The sequence below is a fragment of the Talpa occidentalis genome, unplaced genomic scaffold (assembly GCF_014898055.3).
Source record: "Talpa occidentalis isolate TD23 unplaced genomic scaffold, MPIMG_talOcc4v2.1 talOcc4.3, whole genome shotgun sequence".
NCBI classification, from domain to species: Eukaryota; Metazoa; Chordata; class Mammalia; order Eulipotyphla; family Talpidae; genus Talpa; species Talpa occidentalis.
In genome coordinates, this window is record NW_023603184.1 from 130,131,990 (window position 1) to 130,158,989 (window position 27,000).

The 27,000-nt window shown below is 36.3% G+C and overlaps 1 protein-coding gene across 13 annotated transcripts in view; it reads left to right on the forward strand.

Moving 5' to 3' along the window:
- Positions 1-27,000, forward strand: part of MAP2 (microtubule associated protein 2) — a 291,564-nt gene that overhangs the window by 244,769 nt on the left and 19,795 nt on the right. For 6 of the 13 annotated variants that reach the window (XM_054700035.1, XM_054700038.1, XM_037523950.2 and 3 more), the window contains 6 exons: positions 10,172-13,840; positions 14,040-14,246; positions 14,418-14,552; positions 17,361-17,419; positions 20,683-20,853; positions 21,927-22,074. In XM_054700035.1, coding sequence (XP_054556010.1) covers positions 10,172-13,840; positions 14,040-14,246; positions 14,418-14,552; positions 17,361-17,419; positions 20,683-20,853; positions 21,927-22,074 — 4,389 coding nt within the window. The other 7 variants (XM_037523956.2, XM_037523955.2, XM_037523961.2 and 4 more) reach the window with 6 other exon arrangements.

Sequence of the window (27,000 nt, forward strand, 5' to 3'; positions counted from 1 at the left end):
AATTATAAACTTAGACTTTCTGGGTGATGTTTTTCTTTCTTAAGTTGAGCACTTTCTAATTTATTACCTGAAGTATCGTTAACCTAACTTATTCTAAGGAATAAAAGAAAATCGGGGGACTATAGCCAGCACATACAATCAGTGCCATAGTAGCCACTAATTATTAAATTCTCCCCCCCCAAATGTGATTTGATCTTTTAAATTCATGAGTTGAAAGAGTCTATTTGACCTTTTGTTCACCCATTCATTAAGCACAAAGTTATGGAGCAGTTACTAGACCTTCTAGTAATCTTCAAATTCTGGGTATTCTTTAGTGAACAAAACAGACATGATCCCTGATTGTAAAGAGCACACAGTGTGGTGGAGAACAGAAACCAATAAATATACTTAGAGATAATTTAAAATTGGGTTAGCATGAGGAAGGGAGAGAACTGGGATTTGGAGGCCAACAAGGGTTATCTTATTTAATTGGATGTGAATGGGAAAGTTAAGGTGCTAAACTCACCAGCATAAAGAAGTGTTTGCCAAGCAAAGATGCAGTACAGGGGCATTTGGGGCAGTGGTCCAGTCTAACATATTTTAGGAACTGAAGGCGAACATGCCAATGGTTATGAGAAAGGGACTGAACAGTGAAGGTGGTTGAAAGGAAGCAATGGCCTGGATTGCCCTCTGAATGCAGTAGGAATCCTTCCGTGACAACTGTACTTCCCTCAGGTCATTGAAAATGTTTCTGAGTCCCAATTGATGACTTTCAAATGTTGGAGAATCCGCTTAACCCAGAGAAGGCGATGAAGTTAACTCCAAAGTTTGCAGAAGGTCAAGTAATTCATTCCTCTAAGGGAGTTGGAGCAGAAAGGACAGTACCCTGCCCCCCTATCCATTTTGCTTTATGGAGTGGAATAGAATGGATATAATGAAAATATCAATACAGTATAGAATCACTTTCACATGTTGGTAACTTAGTGTCATTCTCTAGATGAATTCTCCTCTTGTATTTTGTGGTTGCTTTCCCCAGCTATTTCACTCTATTCAGGGGGAAAAGTCAGCTCCCTATTGAAACCAATTTGAAGATATTTCAATCTTTATATTTTTCAAACCAAACTTGTGTTTTTGTTGAATGATCACTTTTCTCCCCAAAGCATTAAAGTGTACAAGGGTGGAATAATTTGATTTTTCAAAAAAATACCAATTTTTTTAGTTACATAAAAATGTATACATTTTATAAATTCTACCTCATTCATTTAGAAGAGCAGGTAATAGTCTAATTTTAAATATGTGAAAGATATGTTGCCTAGATAATTGGACTATCCCCTCTCTTTATTTTAAACTATTCCTTAAGTCTGCATAACAGATTCCTTTTTGAAATAATAATTTGGTTTTATCAGAAAATAAATTAGGGTCAAGTAACAAGATAGGATTCAATTCTCCATTTTTTCAAATCAATTGGTGTTTAAAGACCCAACCAGAATTCCATGAATGTGTTTCTCATAGCAGTTTGGGTGGGAAGGGAGCTCGTAGGTGTTTTTATCCAGGAGATTGTTTAATTTCCTTGAAAACCACTAAAGCAGCTTTATTCTAACGGCACAGTGACTGCCACAGTCCAATCCTTTTATACTAAATAGATGAGGTCTTAGATTACGTCAAGCAATTCAACGACTTTGAAATTATGCTTGCTGTTTATGGAATATCAAACATTTTAAGAATATCAAACACTGGCACAAAATCTCCCACTAACATAAGATGTAAATTACTATTATTTATGAATATTTATTCTAGTTGGTGTAAATTTAATAATTCCCAGAATACCTGCTCATTCTGGGAAACAAAGGGATTTGGATGAAAAAAATTAAACAAGTAGCACGCTCAGATAGGAAACCCAAGTACTGTGAATGAATGCTGTGCCGGTTTTGTTTTCAAATTAATCTCCTTTTGACTTGACAGTAAGAGTTGTTGTTTGGACTGAACTCTTAGAATTTGTAAGCTCATCCAAGGACAATGGAATCATCTGAACCAGGAATTCTTCGCCCTCTTAGGTTTCCTCCAGAATTCTGGGTTGGTGTTATCTACTGTTCCTGATGTGGCAACTTTGTAATTGCTAATGGAAAAGCATACTTTCCTCCATGTCATTGTGGGACAGCAAGCACAGGGAGCAAATTGAGGAGTCTTCAGTCTAAAACTTATGGAATATAAGGGACTTAGAGATAGTGGAAAGTAGTTTAATGGATCCTGCAGCATTCAGGATGTAGAGGGTGGACAAGAGCTGTGGGGCCAGCTTAGGCAAAATAATATAAGTCAGGGTCTCCCTGGTGACCTTAGGGTTAAGTCTCGGTGCTATCATCGCTGAGGCCTGAGTTCAATCCTGGCCAGGGAGTTAACCTTCATATAGCACCTCAGACCTCTCCAAGTCTTGCCCTCTGCTCCCCTCAGCAGCGTATTTCAGTGAATCCACCTGTTCTGCTCCCCGCTCTGTCTCTGATGAATCCTCTCACCACGCTCCACACCTCTGACCTACACCCCCGCTCTTCTATGCAAAAACAAGTCACCAAGTCAATGCAAAACCATGAGAGTCTGTCTCTCATAGGTTTATTCTTCCACTGAAACCAGTTAAGTTTCATTTTTGAAGATTATCAACATGTAAAAGAACGTTGTTAAAGTCCAATGTTCCTAAGGCTACCCTGTCTTTTAAAATATCATATTATTAAATAAGTAGACTATTGTATGACAAAAGCAGAACTACCAAAACTATACCTATGTGCAGTAAAAGGAGGCATTTGATTTTGACAGTAAACAGCAAAACTAACAGGAAATGATTTCACTTTATAATAAATCTCTCAAGTATAACTTTTTTTAAAAGATTTATTTATACAAGATTGATTGATTGATTTATACAAGCACTGGGTACAGTCAGAAGCGCGGGAGGGTGAGAGAATTCACCAGAGCCAGAGCGGGGAGCAGAGCAGGCAGAAGGACTGAAGTACACTGCTGAGGGGAGCAGCGGGCGGCAGGAGAGATCTGTGCACCCCTCAAGTATAACTTTGATGTGTCAAATGAAAGAAAAATTTCATGGTGGCTTGTCTGCATATACTACTAAAGACAAAGATGCTAACGTGTAGAACTGAAAATGTGATTGGCTTTCTCAGATATCTCTTCATTTAATCCTCCCTGCATCCTGCTGAGATAGAGAATATTCACTTCCGCTTTTAGCCCAGAATGCCATGGCTAGTGACTGGCTTGCACAGAATCCAAATCCAAACCTAAGTCCCTGCCACCCCAGCTTTACTGCATCCTGAAAGCTGTCTTATACCCAGGCTCTCACTGTGGACCTATGAAAATGAAATGACCATATAGAGAAAGGTTTAAGCTGTCACAGGTTGCTGGGTGGACTAATTTCCTAATTTTTCAAACACTCCAAAATACAGACGTCATTTATTTATGATTTACTTATTTATAGTTATTATGTATCCTGCCTCCATTGGACTTCAATCAAAAACCCCCCCATGCACAATTTTCTGGCAAATGACGATCTGCTGTCTTCTGTCCTTACTGTTGGAACCAAGTGTAGTGTGGTACCTAGCTGGCCACTGTCCTCTTAGCATCATTTTCTTGGCCCTTCTCTGCAACTTACAATGTAGACAGACTTCAGGCATTGGCAGTAAATAGAGACTTGGAGCCCAGACAGCTCACAGTACCAAGAGAGGACTGGACTTTGCTAGATATTCTTTTTGAAGTTGCCTGACTCAGGGTCAGAGAAATACTACAGAGAAGCTACTTTTCCATTGCAGCTCTTAAATTCTTCTTGTTCTCTTGTTATAGTCAAAGTTTTCTGAATAGAAAACAATGTCTCTTTGAAATATTATAGATCTGAAACAAGTCTCTAGGCTGTTTCATATTTTGGCACTTTCAAAAAAGAGCAGAGACAATAAGAGGTTATAAATCTTCAAAAGGTTAAAACATCTAAGGAATATTATTGCCTTTAAACTACCAGTTCTTGGCTTTAAATTCTTTAGTTTTATACTGTAGTCTGCTGTACGCCCAGAAAATGTTAAAAAGCAGAGAAGCAAATATGCCATTTTCACTTATTGATTGTCCATGCAGTCTGTTTTGCATATTTTAAGTTTTTGAAGTAATTTACATGTATGGGGGAGTTTAGAGCCTTAGAGAGTCACTGGAGGAAATATGAATGGCTGGGACATGTGACAAGCCCAGGGCTTATGATTCAGTCTGTGTTGTAGGCCAGATCTCAGCCAATTATCTGCTCAACTGAGAAATCGTGCTGAATTGATCTAAGAATATCATATGTAATTTTAGGCTTCTGCTATCCCATGATATAATAAGCATCATAGCTGAGAAAGTTCTGAGTACCCATCCAGAAACAGCTCCTATGGAACAATCAGGAAAGAATGTGCTCAAAAGATTAAAACTATCCTCTCTACAAAATGTTATTTTAGTGTCCTTGTATTTCAAGCTTATTTTCAGTTGTCAGCACATACTTGTTGAAAATAAGTTATTGTCCTAAAGGTATGATACATTTTCAAATTAATGCTGTAATTTGGTCTACTTACATTTTGATAGAAATGAAATATATATCCATAGATACTAGAGTCTTTGGTCTTATTATTGAAAGTTATGAATTTTTAAAATTATTTCTCAGAAGTAAATTGTGATTAGCAAGTTTAATAACTTTTCTTCTAGGCCTGGGATGTTGTGTCTGCCCCACAACAGAAACTAGATATTGCTCATTGTCCTCCTTAAAACTCACTGAAATGCACAAGAATCCAAGTACTAAGCAGATACTAAGCAGACTTACCTATACTTATGTAGCTAAGGAAGTATACTTAAATAATGCAGACTTTGTAGCAAAGATATAGGGCAGGACAGGGATAAGAGCTGTTCCTTTTGCATGAGTTACTTACTGGTTTAAGTCATTAATTTAAAATTAAATCAACCAAAATGCTATCTGTAATATGAACATGCTAGGGAATTATGTTCATGCTTCAATCAGGATGATTTTCTCCATAATTTTACAGGCATCAGATCGTAACAAAAACTTTCTACTTTTTAAACTCAAAAAAGGTATTGATATAAGCGTGAGAAGAATCAATTTACTTGAACAAATTTCTTTCAAAGATTGCATTGGTTCTTTAATGCTTTGTTTCTCTTTCAATGTTTCCATGGTTTTTCTGACTTTATTCCGGGGAATGTATAGATAACTTCAGTGGGGTTTTCAGTGCATTTCCTTCATTTAGATCAATGGCAACATTACCGAAGGGATCGTTTAAATTCAATGGCTACTGAAGCAGGAATCATTCACTGTCTCCCATCCTCCATCAGCTTGGTCTTGCTAATTTCCCTCCATCCTGCTGTGCTGTTTTTCTGTGGCCCTTTGTGTCCTTGTGCAGATGTTTTGTCTTGTTTGTCTTATCTTGTGTCTGTCTTGTCTAGTTCTCCCTGCAGTTTCTTCCTGTGTGTCTGTTTGTAGATGAAGGGGCTGAGGATCAAGTGGGTCCTCTACACAGGTTCCCCAGCCACCAACCTGCCACCAGCGGGGAGAGGCGCAGGCTCCTCGCCCCCTCCATCTCTGTGTCTGTGCCTGATGATGACCCTTCCAATTCGGATGAGGAGTACTATGAGCACCCTTTGTTCAGCTCAGAATGGACCACCTCTAGTGTGCTCCCCAGTGTCCCAGCGCAGAGTGCAGAGGCCCACTTAGGCCAGGAGAAAGGTGAACCAAGCATGGTCCCCTTTTGCTCCTCCTTCCCAGCCTGCAGCTTTGACCACATGCATTTTACTAAATGTGCCTTCCTATGTGAGGTGGGAGGGAAGGAACCTGTTTTTTCCACATGAAAGAGAAGTCCCTATATAGCTGATGTCCACAAAATCCCTTTTCAATTTATGGAAAGTAGCCTTAGGTGAAGCATGGTAAATAATTCCCTTTTTCTGTATCATTGCTTCTGAAAAAGAAGCAAAAAATAAAAATAAATAAGTGGGGAGGGCTGTAGGAGAGAGGGAGAAAAAGTTGAATTGAAGAATGACTCCTTTCTGTTCCCTGCAAATTCTTTGGGGGAGAATATATTCTCTTACCCAAACCGAAGATGACCTTGAATATAATATTCCTTTTTGGATGCATAATGTAAGTAGGACCAGACTTAACTAGAATTAACCTTTATAGTGTTATGTTAATATGATGACTCTTTAAAAGAGAAAGACTGAAGAATCTGTTTAGGGCAGAATACATATTGTGGGATGAATTTCCATCCCCAAATCACTTAATTTTTTACAGAAACTACAGAGTCTGTCCCAGATCACCAGATCGTGGTTCACATTAGTGGATCTGTGCAAAAGTGAAGGAAATTATACTAAGCTTTTGTCTTTACAGCTTCACAAATGGGAGACGTGGTGTATATACTTGGCCATGGTGAGGATCAAATAGGTGGATTGCAACTAGGTAGTTTGGTAAAGAAAGTAAACTAGAGCTGAAAAATTGTTGCTGAAGTCATTTTCAAATGGTAAAAAAATAGTTTAGGCAAAAAGTTTGTTTTGATATGGGACAATATTTAATATGAGAGCAGATAGTTCCAGGACATAGTGAATAAGTTCATTAACTACATTCATGATAACATAATTCTTTAAGGGTCCTTTAGAAAACGAAGATCAGCAATGGCTCAAACACTTCAATAGAGAAAAATAATCCATATTTAGTGAAACTAAGTTCTTCTAATAATGTGAACTTAAGAAAAATATGTGGCTTTTTGAATAAGAAATATGTGTAGTGTAAATAAACATGATTTACACAGAATGAGAAAATGAAAAGCTAAAAAGTTATATGGATTTGAAAAATGTAAATTAAATTGGGTAGTCTTCATCTAATAAAGAGACATTAGTAAAGCTATTATATTAAAATTCTATTAGCTATAATCATAATTAACTATAATATCTAATTCTATAGCATTATGAAAATTGCCTTAAGTTAGAATCAGAATTTTTAAAATGTTACTTAGATAATTATATTAGAAAAATGAAAGTGTCTGCTAAATATAAGGAGATAGATGCAGTGCCCTGTTTCCCCTCCTTAGGATTTTTAGTATTTCTCAAGTTAGAAAATTCTTTCATTTTCCATCTGTGGTTTTTCTCACAGCACCATATAAACAATGTATAACTGCTTCATGGAATTTTCAGCTTATGTGTTTCCCACTAACATTTTGTTTAACATGATTTTTTAAATCATGTTTAACATGATTTTTTAAAAATTCAGTTGAAATATAATTGAGAAATCAACACAATTTTTCATGACCTTCAAAAGTTAGTTTTTTACATTTCAACATTTTCCATATGATGTGCATAGTTTGGAAGCATATTTTGGTAGTTTGTTTGCCACTCAATTTATCTTTCCTTGGTGGCTTTGTTTTGAATTATAGAAAGAAGACTTTATTGCTCATCTGCATATTTCTTCTTATTTAATATCAAAGACAAGTATATGTGAACCACATTAGAGTTATTTCAAGTGTTTAAGCGGTAGAATAAATTCTATCTCAGAGGTAGAGATTTCTTGAATAGATTTCAATTTTACCTGAACCTTGTTTTTAAAAATGCTTCCCTTACTCCTTAAAAGTTCATATTCTCCAGTAACATATAATGCAATGGAGGTAAAATAAAGTGAGTTAGGAGGGTTGTCATCTTAGAAATTATTTTAAATAGTCTTGGCGACATCCTGACAAGGCTGTAATGGTAGAGTGTATATTATTTGAGGCCAGGCCTTTATTATTTCCAAAGATTTCTTTAGCAAAGTTTGCATGTCTTAAACAATCAGAAATTCTTATGTAGGGGCTTCCTGCATTGGAGAAAACAGCACATGTTTAACAAGTGGAAGGGTTTTTTGCAGTCCATCAATGCATCTCTCTCTTCCCAAACATCTGTTCCCAGCAGCACTGTCTCTGATTTCAAGCAAGCTTTCCACATGTGTGTGACTTACTGCCATTTTCACTAAGGGTACTAGAGCAATAAAACCCTTTCAGCTCTCAATTTTAAAATAAGTAGTCTTTTAATAAGACTTTAAAAGGCATCCTGATTAGCAGATTATACATAATAATTTTCCAAGCAATATGTGATGTACACTGCAGTAGAATATTAATTCGTTCATCCAAATGGTGGAAGAGGTCCTCGGGAGGTAATAATAATGGAGCTGAAAGTGTTTCTTGAATAATATTTCTGTCGTGAAGTGTATTGTTCTGTGGTCATGATGTCAACATCTTTTTCATCCTTAAGAAGAAGAAACGCTAGCGCGTCCAGTGGCCAAGGAAGAGAAAACTGACACTCTTCCTGGGAAAGAGTGTGGGGCTGCCCTGGCCTCAGACCAACCTAAAGCTCTCCATGAGGGCCAAGTGGCCCAAATAGTTCTCGAAGAGTGTGGCCCAGCAGGGGTCCCACAGGAGGAAACTGTTAAAGGGGTCAGCAAGGTGTCTCCAGATGTAAAAACGCCTTTCTCTGTCAGAGAAGGTGTGTCTTTCTTAGGATTTGCATGTATTTTGTCGCAAATGATCTCTCCGGCAGCTTACCACCCTGATGCCTTTCCAATGCTATGTCATTGCTCCGTCTTCTCATAATCCCAAGATCACTGTTTTAGTCTTAATGAACAGAGAGTGTGGCTTGCGCAGGCGCTGTGTGGCACTTGGTGTTCCACTGCTGCGGCTGGTTCCTGGTTTTCTGTTGCTGTGATACAGTATGCTTTGCAGCCAGGCTGAGGATGCTATGTGAGCTTCTTTTCCGCCCCCCATCTCAAATGTTTGCCAGTCACATTGCTAATACATGTATATTTTTATTTTACTTTTGGGACAGCAATTCATATGCTTTTCTTTCAAATTGTAGAGTGGGATTTTGGCACATAGACGCTTCAATGGTAGAATCGTTTTTGTTTGCAACCGCAATGTGCTGTATTTTTTATGCTTCGATGACTACTGGTTTGGTTTCCTTAAAGCTCCTGCTGTTGCTTCTCATACCATTCCCTCTCCATGGCAGCCAACCTGTTTGATCATCCCCATAACTCTTGAGTTTTTGTTCATCTAATCTTTGTTAGAACAGAACACATAAGTATATAAGGTGATGACAAGCATACGCTTGGTCTTCCAGAGATGCCCGAACTTTAGTATTATTTCCTTCAAGTCTTTTCCACTTGGTTACACTTAGCTCTAATGACCTCAGTGAAATATCTTTGACCTTAAGACACAAGATTTCTGAGCCTTTTGGTTTGATGAACAATCAAAATTTAGAAGTCATTTACTTTCTGTGAAGCAATGGTAAAGCCAATAGTGGCCAGTGTTTCACCGGCAGTCAAGGTCAGGACTGAGAAGAGAAGGACGTATTGACAACTGACTCTTTTTAAAGTTGTGTTACTAATATGACTTTCAAGTTTTAACAGTATATAATTCAGATTTTATTCAATTTATCATACAGAATAAGTAATGATTAAGAATTCTGAATATGTGAAAGAAATTGGCTCCTCTATTCTTAGGTCATACCCTATAAAGTCCATAGCAAATACTCATATTTCTGAAATTTAATCTCAGATGACTTATACAAATTTTTTTCTGGTAACTTTTTAATGCCCCCAAAAATTGGTCCTGTCATTTCTTGATCAAGTTAACTGAAATTATTACCAGTAATATCACTATAAGTTAATTGGCCTACTATTCTTGGCCTGCCATTTCTCTTTTAAATATGAAAACAAAACAAAAGATTCAGTAGAAATAATCCTTTTTCATACTTAGTCCTTAATATATATTCTTTGGTACCATAATGCTAGTTGCTTATTCAATATTTTTTAACTTACAATTTTATCTATAGAAGGCACATATATTTTTTCTACTATAATATACAGCTACACACACTGTTCAGTAGAGATGAAACAAAGGAAAAATAAAAAAAGAGTATTCAAAATATATTCTTATTATAATTCCTATACATACTAGCTTACAATGGGCTTTCATTTCTGCAATAGTACAAATGCATTTCCAACTTGACATTTTCATACTCATTTTTAATGACTAGCATGCTTGCATGTTCCACAGTTTTTCCCTTTCACCTTACTATTCATTTGTCATTTCAACATAGAATTTGAAGCTTACTGCCTGAAAGCACTTGCCTATTATTTATTTAAAAATCAACCCAATTACTTCAGGTTTACTTACAGCCTCGAAGATGGAGTTCCATGATCAACAGGAATTGACTTCCTCTACAGCTGAGCCATTAGACAAGAAGCAAAAGGAGTCAGAGAAACAAAGTAAGCCTGGTGAAGACCTTAAACATGCTGCCTTAGTTTCTGAGCCTGAGACAACAGTTTCTCCTGACAGAAAGGATGTGCAAGACACAAAGGAAGAAAAATCGCCTCCCACTCCATTTGTGCACACTTTTGGTGCCAGCCTTGAAGAAATGAAACAGAAGACAGAACCAAGCTTTCCCGTACCTGGTATTGGTCTCCCTGCAGAGCCCCCATCTCCAAAAGTGCAAAAAGACTGGTTCATGGAAATGCCAATGGAAACTAAAAAGAATGAGTGGGGTTTAGTTGCTCCAATATCTCCAGGCCCCCTGACACCTATGAAGGAGAAAGACATGCTTGAGGATATCCCAAAATGGGAAGGGAAACAATTTGATTCTCCCATGCCAAGTCCCTTTCAGGGTGGAAGCTTTACTCTTCCTTTAGGTGTCAGAAGGAATGAAATAGTTGCAGAATCATCACCCTTTGCCCCTGCCCTATTACAGCCAGATGACAAAAAATCTCTGGGAGAAACCAGTGATCCAGTGACCGCCAAAGATAGGTCTAAAGTTGAAGAGCCCCAGACAGATAAACCTGACAAGAAGGCAGAAGTGACAGCCTCAGAGTCAATTACCTCACCCAAAGATGCTCACATTCCGATTGTAGAAGAATATGCCCCAGAGAAAGTTTGGGGGGGAGACAAAGCTGCCCATGAACAAGAAAGTGCACAGGAAAAGGAGACTTTCACCCTCAGCGGGCAGGAATCTACACATACTGAAAAGGAACCTCAGCTAAAATTGGAAGAAAAAACAACCATTTTTGATGAAGAAGCCATTGCTAAAGAAAGTGAACCCCCCAAACTGACAGATGGAGACACTGGCATAATTCAGACCTCCATAGAACATACTTTGTCAAAAGAACAAGTGCCAACCACAAATTCATTCCCTGTAAGTTTGGAGAAAGGCGTGACAGAGCCCGTGGCGTTAAATGAAAAGAATGCAATCCAGGACCTTTTTGAAGAAAACATTGCTGACAAAGATAGTAAGAGTGAAGGAATTGGGTCTGCAACATCAGCAGAGCTTGACATGCCATTTTATGAAGATAAATCAGGAATGTCCAAGTACTTCGAAACGTCTGCCTTGAAAGAGGAAGTGACAAAAAGCATCCAGCCTGGCAGTGATTACTATGAACTGAGTGACACAAGAGAAAGCATCCAAGAGTCTTTTGACACTGTATCTCCCATGTACAGGAATGGTGACAAGGGACTTCAGGCAGCAAAAGAAACCCAGCCCAGCACTCCAGCACAAGAAGCAGGATATAGCACTCTCGCGCAGAGTTACCCATCTGATTTGCCTGAAGAACCCAGCTCTCCTCAAGAAAGAATGTTCACTATTGATCCAAAAGTGTATGGGGAGAAAAGGGATCTCCACAGTAAAAATAAAGATGATTTGACTCTAAGCAGGAGTTTAGGACTTGGTGGTAGATCCGCAATAGAACAAAGAAGCATGTCAATCAATTTGCCCATGTCCTGCCTGGATTCCATAGCCCTGGGGTTTAACTTTGGTCGGGGGCATGATCTTTCTCCTCTGGCTTCTGATATTCTAACCAACACCAGTGGAAGTATGGACGAAGGGGATGATTACCTGCCAGCTACGACACCTGCAGTGGAGAAAGCCCCGTGCTTCCCAATAGAGAGCAAAGAGGAGGAAGAGCAGATTGAAGAAGAAAAAGCTGCCAGAGGGGAAAATACTCAAGGCGAGACGTGTGAGTCACCTTTCCTAGCCAAAGATTATTACAAAAATGGTACTGTCATGGCCCCTGATCTGCCGGAAATGCTCGATCTGGCGGGCACAAGGTCAAGATTAGCTTCTATGAGTGCAGATGCTGAGGTGGCCAGGAGGAAATCGGTCCCATCGGAGACTGTGATGGAAGAGAGTAGTACTGGCTTACCCCCTGTCACGGATGAAAACCACGTCATGGTGAAAACAGACAGTCAGCCTGAAGATATGGGCTACTGTGTGTTCAATAAATACACAGTACCGCTCCCATCCCCTGTTCAAGACAGTGAGAATGTATCTGGAGAGAGTGGCTCCTTTTATGAAGGCACTGATGATAAAGCGCGAAGAGATTTGGCCACAGACCTGTCATTGATTGAAGTAAAACTGGCGGCTGCCGGAAGAGTCAAAGATGAATTCGTTGCTGAGAAAGAAACATCCCCGCGTATCGCTGACAAATCAGGACTGGGGAGGGAGTTTGATCTGGAGAGGAAAGCTAGTGATAAGCTGGATACTGTGCTGGAAAAGAGTGAAGAACATATTGATTCAAAAGAACATGCCAAGGAAGCAGAAGGGGCTGGTGATAAAGTTGAATCATTGGAATTAGGAGTAACCTATGAGCAATCTGCAGCCAAAGAACTATCTAAAGATGTGCCACCCCACACGGGTGAGAAAGCAGAAAAGGGTCTTAGTTCAGTGCCAGAGTTAGCGGAGGTAGAACCATTCAGAAAAGCTGAACCAGGGATGGATTTTGCTGCTAAGACAACTGACCAGAATCAACTAGATATTAAAATCAGTGACTTTGGGCAGATGGCTGCGGGGCTAACCGTAGATGCGGGAAGGGCAACAGAGCTTAAACCTGAAGCTACACATGCCCTCACCGTCTCGTCCACAGCGCCTCAAGAGGCAGATGTGTTTATGGGTGTGGAGCCTGGCCACGTGAGAGAAGGCACCAAAGTCAGTGAGACCGAAGTGAAAGAGAAGGTAGCTAAGCCTGACTTGGTGCACCAAGAGGCTGTAGACAAGGAAGAGTCCTATGAATCCAGTGGTGAGCACGAAAGCCTCACCATGGAGTCCTTGAAAGCTGATGAGGGCAAGAAGGAAACATCCCCAGAATCTTCCCTAATTCAAGATGAGATTGCCATCAAATTGTCAGTGGAAATACCTTGTGCGTCTGCTGTTTCGGAGGCTGATTTGACTCCAGATGAGAAAGCCGATGTCCAGATGGAATTTATCCAGCTGCCGAAAGAAGAAGGCAAAGAGACCCCAGATATATCCATCACCCCATCTGATGTTACGGAGCTCGAAGCCATCAAGGCTGAACCAACAGAGGCTCAGACTGAAGAAGAAGAGATAGAAGCTCAGGGAGAGTATGATAAACTGCTCTTCCGCTCAGACACCCTTCAAATTACTGACCTGGGTGTCCCAGGTGTCAGGGAGGAATTTGTGGAAACCTGTCCAAGTGAACACAAAGGAGTGATTGAATCTGTTGTAACCATCGAGGATGATTTCATCACTGTAGTGCAAACTACAACTGATGAAGGAGAGTCAGGTTCCCACAGTGTGCGTTTTGCAGCTCTTGAGCATCCTGAGGTAGAAAGGAGACCGTCTCCTCATGCCGAAGAAGAGCTAGAAATAGGAGAGGCAGCTGAAGCCCAGGCAGAACCCAGGGATGGCTCGCCAGAAGCCCCGGCTTCCCCTGAGAGAGGAGAGGTTGCACTGTCAGAATATAAGACAGAAACCTATGATGATTACAAAGATGAGACCACTATTGATGACTCCATCATGGATGCTGACAGCCTCTGGGTGGACACTCAAGGTGTGCATTCTTTTACTATAATTTTTCTACTCCTAAATAAAATCCAGTCCCCTAATGGCATTTTTTTTTCATTCTAAGCATTTTTTAAATGCCCCCTTATCTCTTGACTTTGCATTTTGCTAGCTCTATGAAGGATTTTGTACATTTGTTACTAATTGTTTTCGTTGTTGTTGTTGTCATGATTTGCTTTGATCCGCAGATGATGATAGGAGCATGATGACAGAACAGTTAGAAACTATCCCTAAAGAGGAGAAAGCTGGAAAGGAAGCTCGGAGACCATCTCTGGAGAAACATAGAAAAGAAAAGCCTTTTAAAACCGGGAGAGGCAGAATTTCCACTCCTGAAAGAAAAATAGCTAAAAAGGAACCTAGCACAGTCTCCAGAGATGAAGTGAGAAGGAAAAAAGGTTCATTTAACAATCACTTCTTTAAAAAATGTTTTTGAAGTAATTCATTATTAATTTTTTGTCAAAGAAATTGCCTAACAGTGGTAACTTATGCTTTATGAAATTTCGTTCGGTTTTGCTCCAAGTGTATTTTTTCCTGATGGTATGCTCTTTGTGTTTTCTTATTCATAGCAGTTTATAAGAAGGCTGAACTTGCTAAAAAAACAGAAGTTCAGGCCCACTCTCCCTCCAGGAAATTCATTTTAAAACCTGCCATCAAATATACTAGACCAACTCATCTCTCCTGTGTTAAGCGGAAAACGACAGGTGACTGATCAATTCTGCAATGTGGCTGGCAAACATAGACACGTATTTTTTTTATCTCATTGCTGTAGCAGCTTCTTCATTTTGTTTTTCTTCCAAGAATCTCAGCAGTCATGAACAATTTTGCTATTAAGTGTCTTGTATCATTATTCTTTTTTTTTTCCCTTCCTGCAGAAGAGGTCATGATCATCTGTTTCTTTGTCATACTCAGACTTAACAGTGATTGTATCTTGGCATTGTGCTCTAATGTCACGTTCTGGGGATTCGTATTTTCATTCTGTGTGTTTGGTTAGACAATGGCGATGAATATAACCGTGGTATGCATTCTCATTATTTTGCTTATTTATCTCCCTCATGCTTAAACTCATGCATATTTGTCCTGTTTTTCACATTGTCACTGCCAAATCTGTTACTGATGTTGATGAATTTACTGAAACCCCCAAGAATGCACAAGTGATTTTGAAATTAAAAATGGAAAGCAAATCTGGGATAAAATTGTGGTTGGAAAATTACTCTGCTGTGGATAAAAGGAAAAAGAAATTGTCTGGTAATCCCATCAAATTTGATTCCTCATGTACAAATATAAATAGGATTTTAATCTACATCTTTTAGCTGTTTCGTCGTGGGATTTTTCTTAAATGTGTTGGATTCAGTCTGCTAAATTTTCCTGTATAACTTAGTAGTCAAAATTTTAAGATAAAACTCCTTCCTCCTCAATATCTCAGAATTTATGTTGACTTAGACTTTGCTACCTTTCTATTTTTCTGTCTTCTTCAAATATACTTGTTTTACTACTGTTTGAAAAAGTGATGGAATGAAACATGTTGCAAATCCTAGTGAAAGTCCATAAAATTATCTTCAGGGCAAGCTTGATTACTAAATTTCAGTGCAAAGTGTTCATTTTAAGTGTACAAATATACTGTTAATCTCAATTTAAATATATTTTATTTTAATATCAGTGGCACACTTGCAGTCTACAAAGTAAGATAACAGATTTCTGAATCAGAAAGGAATATTTTCCTTTCCATTATATGTTATCCCTACCTTTACACAAATCTTTTTTTCATGGTTTTAAAGATTAATGGCAGAACTAACTTTTGTAAGAAAAAGGAAGTCAAGATAATTGATGGTTTTATGATGATAGTCACTATCATCATAGTTTTGAGTTGCATCAAAAACTCCAACTATCCTAGATTTGTGCTTTTCACATAGGAATCGTGTGCTTTCCTTCATGAACTAGTATCTAAGGCAGTATTTGAAAGTGGAAGACTTGTGATTATACACAAACCTTGATGATAAATATTCAGGTTGATAAGTTCCTCTAAGTTAGGAAATTAGCAAATCTTTAAGTCATATCTTAATTCATTTTCCTAAACTGGAATTTTTTCTTCTTGTTATTGAAAGGTGGGGCAGGCAGAACCTTTTGGTTTAAGCATAAAAATCCTCTATCTTATATGAAAGGAAAAAAGATTATATATCAGGACCACCGAATTTCAGAGGCGATATCACATGATTGGGGAAGTGCCTATATGCCATTGGAATTGAGTGACAACACTGGGAGAAAATTGCCTTTTAAACTAATTTACTAAAGGAAGTTGAAGATCTTTGGACTAATCAGAGTAATAAGTATCTTTCCTTCTCTTTTTCAATGCTAAGATATTGAAACAGAAGCCATATACCAAATATGGGTGTCATTGATTTGACACAAACTATGTAAGTCAGAGAAATTTGATTTATAGAAATAGTAGGGAATCACTATTTGCACTGCTTCTTCAAGCTAAAGAACATTAGTTCCAGAATCTGAAAATAATCTTACTAGCCATTCCTCGGTGCCATATAGCACATTGTAGATAGTTATTTTTTGTGTGTGCTGGAGCTGCATATGGTAGCTTTTTGAAACTCATTCAGAGTGTTTAGAAGAATAAGTATTTTTTTTTTTCCTGAGGTTTTCTCTTATGAAAGAAAATTGAGGGAGTAAATGCACAAATTCATTTTCTAAGCACAATTTTAAAATAAGGATAGTTTTCCAACATACAAAGGATTGTTTCCCATTATGAGAGCTTTTTAAGTCAAGTCAGATAAGTCATCAACAGAATATATGCTAGAGATGACATTTTCGGATGACTTCTGAAACCAGAAGTACAAAACAGCAGTAAGAGAAACAACAGTAACAGATGTGGTAATAATATCATACAGGAAGTGCATGTGTAGAACATATTCTGTATTGCCGAACTTAAAATTCCTGTCATGTTTTCTCTCCTGGACAAGTTATTTTTCTTCTTTGCTTTTGTGACGCTTTTCAAACAAGTGTGTCGTTCGTATTGTGACATGAATGGGGGGTACAGAGGGAAAGGGGTTGGCAGTTTGGGATATAAAATGCAGAAATATCGGTAGGTATGCCAGTGGCTACAACAAGGAGTTAGGAATTCTTCATAAAAACTCCTTTATATGATGCCAACCCTAGAAATCAGTCCATCCCCCTACATCATTTGAATTGCTGTTTTTCTGTGACTTCTGTTCTAAAGTTTCTATCCTCATGTAATAGTAATTTAAAGGTACATTGGTAACCAGTAGAAGTTTATTTGCTGTGCTTACCTGTGCTCTGGTAAACACTGGGTTATATTAATTACCATGAACTCATAGTGGGAGCGACATGCCTTAATGTTAGGTCTCTTCAGATATACCGAGTTTGAGTCTCAAAATAAGCATTGTGTTGACACAGTGAATATCCAGAAGGTATTAAATGTACATTTATGTGGTTTTTGGCCGCTAAGTTTGGGGTTTCTTTGTGTCTTTTCTTGTTGACAACAGCAGGTGGTGAATCAACACAGGCTCCCAGTGTGTTTAAACAGGCAAAGGACAAAGTCTCTGTGAGTAAAATAACTTTTTCCTTTTTCTTCATTTGAAATTCTCTTTGATGTTAGTGGCAACATCATAATAACTGTACATATAGTTTATATTTTAAATGTTTACTTTTAGATGTCATTTTAAATCAGTCACTCACCCAGAATAATTCTTGGTGGCTTTCAGGCATGTCTTAATGTTTGTGGGATGACTCTTGATGCTAATTGGTGAGAGCAGAACTGTGACCTAGTCTACCTCTTTATTATAAGACAGAAGTGTAAGAAAGAGCCCAATGATTTAGCAAAAGTGTGAGGGGGCCCAATTTATTTGCCTTTCAGAGGATCAATACAAGCTACCGCAATCAACAATAAGCTATATTTTATAATTTATAATACATTTAGTTGATTTTATTATAAAATAACACTGTGAGAAAATTAAGCAATATAAATGAGCAAAAAATAAGAAAATTACAATCCCCTTATCTGAAGCTAATTATATTTTCCATTTTGATGCAAACTATTTTTTCTACACATTTATAGGATTATAGAAACACTATGTCAATTTATTACAGTAAAAGATGCCCATGTCACTGACTCTTTTGTGCCTTATTTTATTATAATGACAACATAACATTGCATTTTATTTATTTACAGTGATAAAAATAAAATCTTATTTTTTGGCAAACCTTTATGGTTATTTTAACAAGATTACCATAGAAATCTTTTTTACTCTATCTATGAGTGCATCCATATGCATCTTCTTGGGACTTCTTAGTAAAATTACTGAACTGAGAATAAAGTCCATATTTAAAATTTTTGTGACACATTACCTTTAAAAAAGGTTTTACCCACTTATATACCCTCCAGTTTTTTAAGAAAGTACTAATGGTCTAAATTATTGCTAGATATGCCTGTATTTTAATACATTTGTCAAGTTATATGGATGAACTGTTTTAATGAGCTTTTATTGATATTTAACTTTCTGTAAATCTTTTCTAGTTCTTCTTTTGTGAATTTTATTTTTATGTTATTAATCATATGTTTAAGATGTTTTAAAAAATCCAAATCCAATATGGAGTAGTTTTACTCCTTTCTGATTGAGAGAAGAAATTTAGAACCTTAATGAAATCCCAGAATTAAATAATTTGAAGATATTAATTAGTAGTTTATCATAGTGTTCTGGATCTTAGTCATGATATATTATACATAAATCATACTTCTTTGTTTAGTCTTCTAAACCCTAATAAGACTTTAGATTTCTATTTTTCATTTATTGTGAAAAATAAATTTGATTTCAAATAACAATTATATCATCTTGAACTTAAGGAACTTTGATAATTTTTTTATATTTCAGACATATTCCTGGACCTATGGCAAGCAATAAAATCCATTTATTACTTTGATAAATATCTGGCTTTATTTCAAGCATACTGTGATTTTCAGATTTGTAGCTCTATGTTCCATTTCTGATGGGGAGCTAGTAAATTGCAATGGTTAACAACAAGACTAGGAAACAGACTAGGTCCAAATCTTGACCTTTTATTTATGTCCTAATTTTCCAAAAATAAGAGGAAGAGTAAAAATTTCTTGATCCAACTTTTAAAAATTAAATGTAGTAATTTTATAAAGCAATATACTCTATAGACTCTAAAGCATAGTGCTTATTCAATAGGTACTGTTGCTATTACTACTGCTACTGCTACTACTACTATTATTATATTATTGAAAGGTAGAAATCTGTAGTAGCAGATATAGAAGTCTGAGACATTCCAAAAGGACATTTTAAGTGGACATTTTTTGAAAAATTTTAGGAAATATTCAAGGCCCTAGACCTTAAAGTCACTCAACAGAACTTGACAGTGCTTTATATTTAGGACAGAAACCATAAACATAGTCTGGTACAAGTCTAACATTTTTTCCTTGAAAATGCTCATCTCATCTTTCTGGAGAAGAGAATAGGCCGCTCTCTCTTATAACTTTTTTTCACTTTACATCCTCTTTTTCCCTATGTTATAACCTCATCCTCTTCCTATGTATTTCCTGGGAAAGATTAACCCGTTTTTGTCTCTGATATTTAGTTTACCCTCCATAACCAGTATCTTCTATTTTAATTGATCTTTATTGTGAATATGACCTACAATCTTTCATTTTATTTGATTTTTGATTTGTTTCATTTTGTATTTGTTTGTAGCATGTGCTTACATGCTGTCTTTCATAATTTGAGGCAATCCAAGCACTTCATTTTCTTTCTTACATCACACTTTGGAAACTCATTGTTTGGTGGGTTGCATCAAGCAAAAGTGAACGACTTGTGTTAACCCAGTTACACTTCCTACTCAAAATGTTGGGTCTATAAGACATGAACCAATTTGTGCAATTTGTGAATGCTTATGCTTCTGTTGAAGTGGGTATGAAAATTAAAACCAGAGATAAAAATCTGTTTCATCACCTATCTTTGTAACAGCTAAAACATCATATTAATTATTTGAAGATTAAAATCTCCTTGGTTTTGTCATATTGTATTTTTAACAGTCTCCCTGAGACATGTGGCATGTCAGCATAGCTTTCTCCAGAAACCACATATCCTACCCACTTACATTTGCCAACAATCTCTCCAAGGATTATCAACACCCGTAAATTAAACCTTGTGATTTTTGTGGGAAATATCTTTAGTGCTGACTTTCATTTTTAGAATGTATACACATCATGCAAACAGTAGACTGTACATGAAAACTTAATTAATTCTATGTTATAACTTGGGCCCTAGTCTATATTTTACTCATGAGCTCATTATCTATAAACTTAGCAATTTTCAGATAGAATAATGAAGATAATCTGAAACTTTAAAAGATATTTCCCATTTTTAGAGCTTAAGTTTACCTTGTTCTAAAGTTTTGAAAAATGATGCAGATATTGAGTATACATATTTTAAAGGCTATGTTTATTAAAGGAACAATTCTAGTAGGCTCTCAAGAAATTTTCCAAATATGGTTTCATTATAAGATCAATAAATCAATCAGAGATCTTATACATAGAATCCATAGAGATTATTTTGATTTTTATTGTCATATTTGAATATTCATAAGTTAATTTCAGTTAAAACAGATGATTAATGGAAATCTTTTGCTGTCACTACGCATCTCTATCATTGATTATAACCATTTATCACGTGTTCTTATATAAAGTAGATATTTAATTTCTTATGTGTTTATACTTTTTTTAATTTTCCTTTTACTTCATTGTTTGGTTTATTTTGTGTTTTTGTTTGTTTGTTTTTCTTTCATGACTAGAATTCTACCTTGTCAAAGATTCCTGCCTTACAGGGTAGCACAAAGTCCCCAAGATGCAGCTCAGCCTGCCCTAGTACGACTAAAAAGCCTACATTTTCTGACAGTTTTTTAACACAGCCCTCCTCAGCAGGCTCTGCAGACCGTTTGCCATATTCAGAATCAGGGAACAAGGTAAGGCAGCAGGTTAATCGAAGGTACAGGAAGAAATATAATTTGGGAGGTTATAGGATACAATTCAGTGTATATATATATATATATATATATATATATATATATATACGTATATATATATAAACGTATATATATACGTATATATGTATATATACGTATATATATATATATATATATATACGTATATATGTATATATACGTATATATGTATATATATACGTATATATATATAAACAAAGACTAAATACCCTAGTGCTTGACATATAAACTATGCATTTTATTAAAAACAAAGCAAACTAAAAGTCAACAATGATGAACAGTCTAATTATTTGTAAAAATCCCATTCTATGTAGATCATCCATTATTAATGTATTATTTTATATTAAAATTTCAAATACAAATAAAATACATATTACATATGCCACATTATACATAGTATTATATAGTCTAATAGTAACAGATTATTTTGTATATAATAGACAATTTGGATTTGACCTCAGACACATCATAATTTAATACCACTCTGCCATTTACCAACTAGGTGATCTTAAAAAGTTTACATACATTAATTAAACCTGTTTCCTCAGCTATAAAATGCACATAAAATTTTGTGGTAAGAATTAAATCAGAGATAGATATAAAATGCTTAGAATTATGTCACGAAGGTGCATAATATGTGGCAGTGCTCATTGCTAGTTTATTATGTATGCAGTATCCTATGTCAGTAATTTCTGATTAATCAATTATCATGTTAATGAAGACTATTCCGTGAAATCATTAATTTACTGAAGATTGCTTGAGTAAACTCATTTTACCTATGGTAACACTTAGGATTTGAACTTCACAGCCACTAAGACTGATTCCAAAGTAATATATTTTTATAAAAGCTTTAGGTAAATATGAATTCGAGGTTTTGAAGTAGAAATGTTTTTAGGTATCTGAAATTAAGTCATGCATTTTAAAAGAAGTTCATGAATCAGCACAGGAGGAGAAATAGCCAGAGCTGTGATCACTTTGTATGGTTAAAATAAAGACGCACAACAACTTAGTGTCCTTTTGTTTTCCCCAATCAGGATGGAGTAAGCAAGAGTCCAGAAAAGCGCTCTTCTCTCCCAAGACCCTCTTCCATCCTTCCTCCCCGCAGAGGTGTATCTGGGGACAGAGATGAAAATTCCTTCTCTCTCAACAGTTCTATCTCCTCTTCAGCAAGGCGGACCACCAGTAGGTTTATTTTGGCATCACTTTCTTTGTAGTCTTTTTCTTTTTTCAATTTCCTTAAGTATTTATAGTTTATAGTTTTCAAATAAGTAATGCATTAATAATAGATTATATTTGTCCTAAAGAATAAGAAAATTCAGAATTTTGATATTTCAAATCAGTTGTTTCAATCAAAACAATTGATGGGGGAAATGAGTAAAGTCGTTTGTCTCAGAACATATTTTCTCTTTTCAAATTTAGAGTAAAAAAGAAAATGTGAAAGGAGTAATTAATAGGGAAACCAATAGTCAAGGATTTTAGAAATATCTTTTTAACCTTAACCCTTATTGGAATTCCAAATCTAAAATCCAATTAGAAAGTCAAAAGTAAAAACCTAGGATCCTACTCAATTTGTTAAGAATTTGCATTCTAATGAGATTGTAAGCATTGTGTATTCAGTGCAATGGCTTCCATTTATTTTGCTTGATGACCTAAAATGAACTGGTTGATGACTATCACAATTTGTATAAACAATATAAAAATATTCCTACCATTACCTGCTTATATGATGTGCTACTATCAAAACTATCAAGTAAAGCATGGATTAAATTATTTTCATAAATATTTTCTATTATAGCAAAATAACTACCATTTATTGAGTACATATAGATGCTAAAACGCTGTCACATTATTTACTAAATTAACAATTCTGATAAGTTAAATTCCCATTAAATTTACTGCTAAATGAATGACCTTTAGAGAAGATAATTTGTCCAACACTACATAACTAATAAGAGGTTGATTTTGCTTTGCAGCCCACTGACAACTTCACAACTTGCCCTCTTAATGTCTTCTTTATATTTACTTGGAAGAAATAGTGCTAGAGAACTGCTATGTAGAATTACTTCAAGAACAGTATCTCTGTCATTTAAAAAACAGAAACATTTGAAAGAAAGCATCTCAGTCATTTAAAATCCATTACGAAATGGTGGAATTGCTGCTTCTACTATTCTCACATTAATTTAATTTTACCACTTTTTTTTTAAAAAAATTAATAATAGTCCCACTTCAAGTGGGACTTCAATTTTGCATGACACTTAAATGTATTTTTTGCCTACAATGGAAGTGTTTATTATAATAAGAGCAATTTGCCATACACCATTTAGCTTCATGAAGTATTAATATCTTTTGAAACATATGCTAGCAACACTTTGAAATCACTAAGACTTCTTTTTTCACCTTAGCAAAAAGGAAAATAGTCAACTAATTTGAGATAGTAATCTCGAAAGAAAAGACTTTAACTCCAACCATCTGGAGTTGGAATTGGATATCAGTATAACCCTAAAGATGTTTGAGACAAGACAAAGGCAGGAAAAAGACACACCTTGAATTGTGTTTGTTGCTATGGAAGCAAACCAGCAGCACTTGTTCCATAAATCCACATCTTCAAGTTGCTCTTCTCTGCCTTTTAAAATGCATCTGTATATAAATTGCTTTTTATGTTCTCAGCTAATTCTGTTTTGACTTCCTAACTTTACTTACATTCATAAACATATTATTTGCTAATGAACATAACTGACACGCTTCTGAAGACAGGATCAGTAACTTTTATCTCTACACAGCAATAACTAAGAGGCATAGAACAGAAAAGCAAGCAATTTCCTACTCCCAGTTGCCTATTAACTCCTTAACTGCATGCAAGAATGGTCTCCCATTTTGCACAAGTTTGACTGAAGGGGTGATCCTACCCCTCTAAGACACAAACAACGTTGTAAACCAATGTTACCTCAATAAATTAACAAATAAATGTAACATCTCTCACTAAAAAGCAAAGATTTGAAAGAAACAATGATATGCAAGAACTTCATTTAACACAAGAAAAGGGAAAGACACTGGCGAAATAAATAAGACCATAGTTTAATAGAGGAACTCGTAAATATCCTATAAATTGTTTCAGCATCTTAGATTTAGCGTTTTCAGGTTCAGCACTATAAGGAAACACTCCAAATTGTCATTTTAATGACTAGAATAAATTCTGAGTTAATTAACACTATTACATAGAAAATATGTTTCACAGGGGTAGGGGGAGAGGAGAGAACAAAGTAGGGGGGAGCACAACAGACTATGGTGGGGGACTATGGGTGTTTGGTGGTGGGTGTGAGGTGGTAAAATACCTGAAGGGAGAGATCTTAAAGCTCTAAAACACATGGGGCCTCCCTGGTGGCTCAAGGGATTAAGATGCAGCACTATGAAGCTATCCTCAGCCACTGCAGCGCGAGTTTGATCTCTGGCCAGGGAGCTACCTACACGGTGCAGCAGACCTCTCCTGACTTACCTGCTGCTCCCCTAAACAGTGTATTTCAGTAGATCTGCCTTTCTGCTCCCTACTCTGTCTCTGGTGAATCCTCTCACCCCCCAACATCTCTGGCCTGTACCCCAGTTCTTGTATGCATAAATAAATCTTTAAAAAAAAAACCACAAACAACAAGGTAAACCAATGTTACCTCAATAAAAAATTAATTAAAATGTTAAAAAAAAAAAAGTTGCGCTTCAACTGTGTCCAGGCTCTATGAAAGCCTCCAGTGCTAGATACAGTAGCAAGTGATGCAAAATTGACCCAACTCCTCTTCCCAGAAGAACTGAGCTATTCAAGACCTGTTGAAATTATAAAGAAAACAGCTGAGGAAGAAATAAGTTTGCTGGGGCCTCCCCAGTGCCACAGAGGTTAAAATGTCAGTGCTATCAAGCTCTCGTCAGCCACTGCAACATGAGTTCAATCCCTGGCAGGGAGCTGACCCTGATGGCACGGCAGAGCTCTCCTGTCTCGCCCAATGCTCCCCAGTCTGTCACTGGTGAATCCTCTCACCCCCCGGCACCTCAGGCCTAAACCCCAATTCTTGTATGCATAAATAAATAAATCTTTAAAAAAAAGTCATAAGGTTGGTGAGATTTTTTCAAAAGAGCATCATGAGTAACTCAAATCTGTATAAAAATCTGAGTAGATAAACAAACCTTGTAGCAAGGAAGCCACCAAAACCCAAGTTGGAGGTGGTTGGTTGACATGTCATTTTTGTGGAAAGTCTTTCCTAAAAAATACCGCAAATGGTGAATAAATTTATATAATAAATGTAAGTAATGTAAATAAATGTTCTCTTATTGGGATAAATGTTATTTGTAGATAAAAGATTCTGCAGATTAAAAGAAAGGGAAATATATCTGATAACAGAAGTCGCAGTAATTTATCTTCCTATCTCCTACTTCATATTGTCAGTTGAATAGTCTATGTTTTACCTTTATGGTAAAAGACCAAAAGGACATGAGGTTGCTTTCACTTCACATGTGAAAACTGCTCACTGAAAAAGGAAGTTAACTTGTTCTGTTCTTTCAGGAGTCTGAATCTAGACTGAGAGTTAGTTACATATTATCTATAGGTTATAATTATCCAAGGGGCCATCTTGAGCTAACTCCTTGTAAATGTTTAAGCAAAGATTAATTATCCCCTTCCCAGAAGGAACTTCCTGCTCTAATCACCTCTAATGTGTTCGTTAACAATACCTGTTTCACATCATTGATTTTAACATAAATGAGTTAATACCTTTATCCTTTATAAAATTTCTAGATTCATTGATTTTACAAAAAATACATAAAAAATAAAAATGCTGCTTTTTCTCAAAAATACCCAAAAAAGGGAATAAATCTGTTTAACAAATGTAAACAATGTAAATAAATGTTCTGTTATTGGAATCAATATTACTTTTAGATAAAAGATTCTTCGAATTAAGAGAAAGCTAAACAATGTTAAGAAGTGAAATATATCTGATTTAGAATTTGGTATTATCAGGGTAAATGAATCTCAGTGTCCTCATTTTATTTATTTATTTTAAGATTTGAATTTTTTTGTTAAAGATTTATTTATTTATGCATACATGAACTGGGCTATAGGCCAGAGGTGTGGGGTTGAGATGATTCACCAGAGACAGAGTGGGGAACAGAATAGGGGGTTTGAATGAAATACACTACTGAGGGGAGCAGCGGGCGAGTCAGGAAAGGTCTGCTGCACCATGTGGGTAGCTCTGGGGCTGGGGATCGAACTTGTGTTGCAGTGGCTGTGGATAACTTCATAGGTTGTGTCTTAACCCCTTGCACCACCAGGGAGGCCCCTCCATGCCCTTATTTTAACATTAGAAATAATAAGAAATGCCTTAACTATTGCCAGTGTTTGGTTATCAAATGTTTGGTATACAGGGAAGTGCTTTGAAATCTGTAAGGTGTTATTCTCTTCTCTGTATCATTATTCTTTAAAAAAAAAATTGAAATGGCATCCAGAACACATGAAAAAAGATAAAACAAGAGATACCTAGTGTAGGATAATGAGGGAAGAGTCGAATGATAAAATGAGGTTAAGCCCAAGGAGGCATATATGTGTGTCTCACAATATTCTGTCTTATTAACATTAAGTGGTTATTGATTTGACCCCTACCTGAAAACCAGTAATGACAGTGTGGGAGAAAACACAGTCAGGTACAGGTTCACTTTGAATATATTGTTAAAATGTTCTACTTATCGAAGGATAGAGATTTTTTTAATATATTAAGAGCTGAGACAAATTTCCTTAACAAAGGAAATACATGATAAAGTAAAACAATTTCTGACATAATCAAACAGCTTCCCATAAACACATATGTAGTTTGTGGTGTTCCTCTATGTAAGCCACTGAAGTAACATTGAAATGAAACTCAGTAAATAACTTTTGACAGGAGTCAATATTGTGTTCCCTGTTAAATGGATGTCAATGTACTTGCTATACAGAATTAATGTTCCACTTATCGTTCAAGGAGTCTTCAGGAAACATCCCACATCGAACATTTGAGTGCAGAATCTTTTTTTAAAGTTTTCCCAGTTATTTTTATTGAGGTAATGTTGGTTTATATCATTGTATGTGTTTTAGGG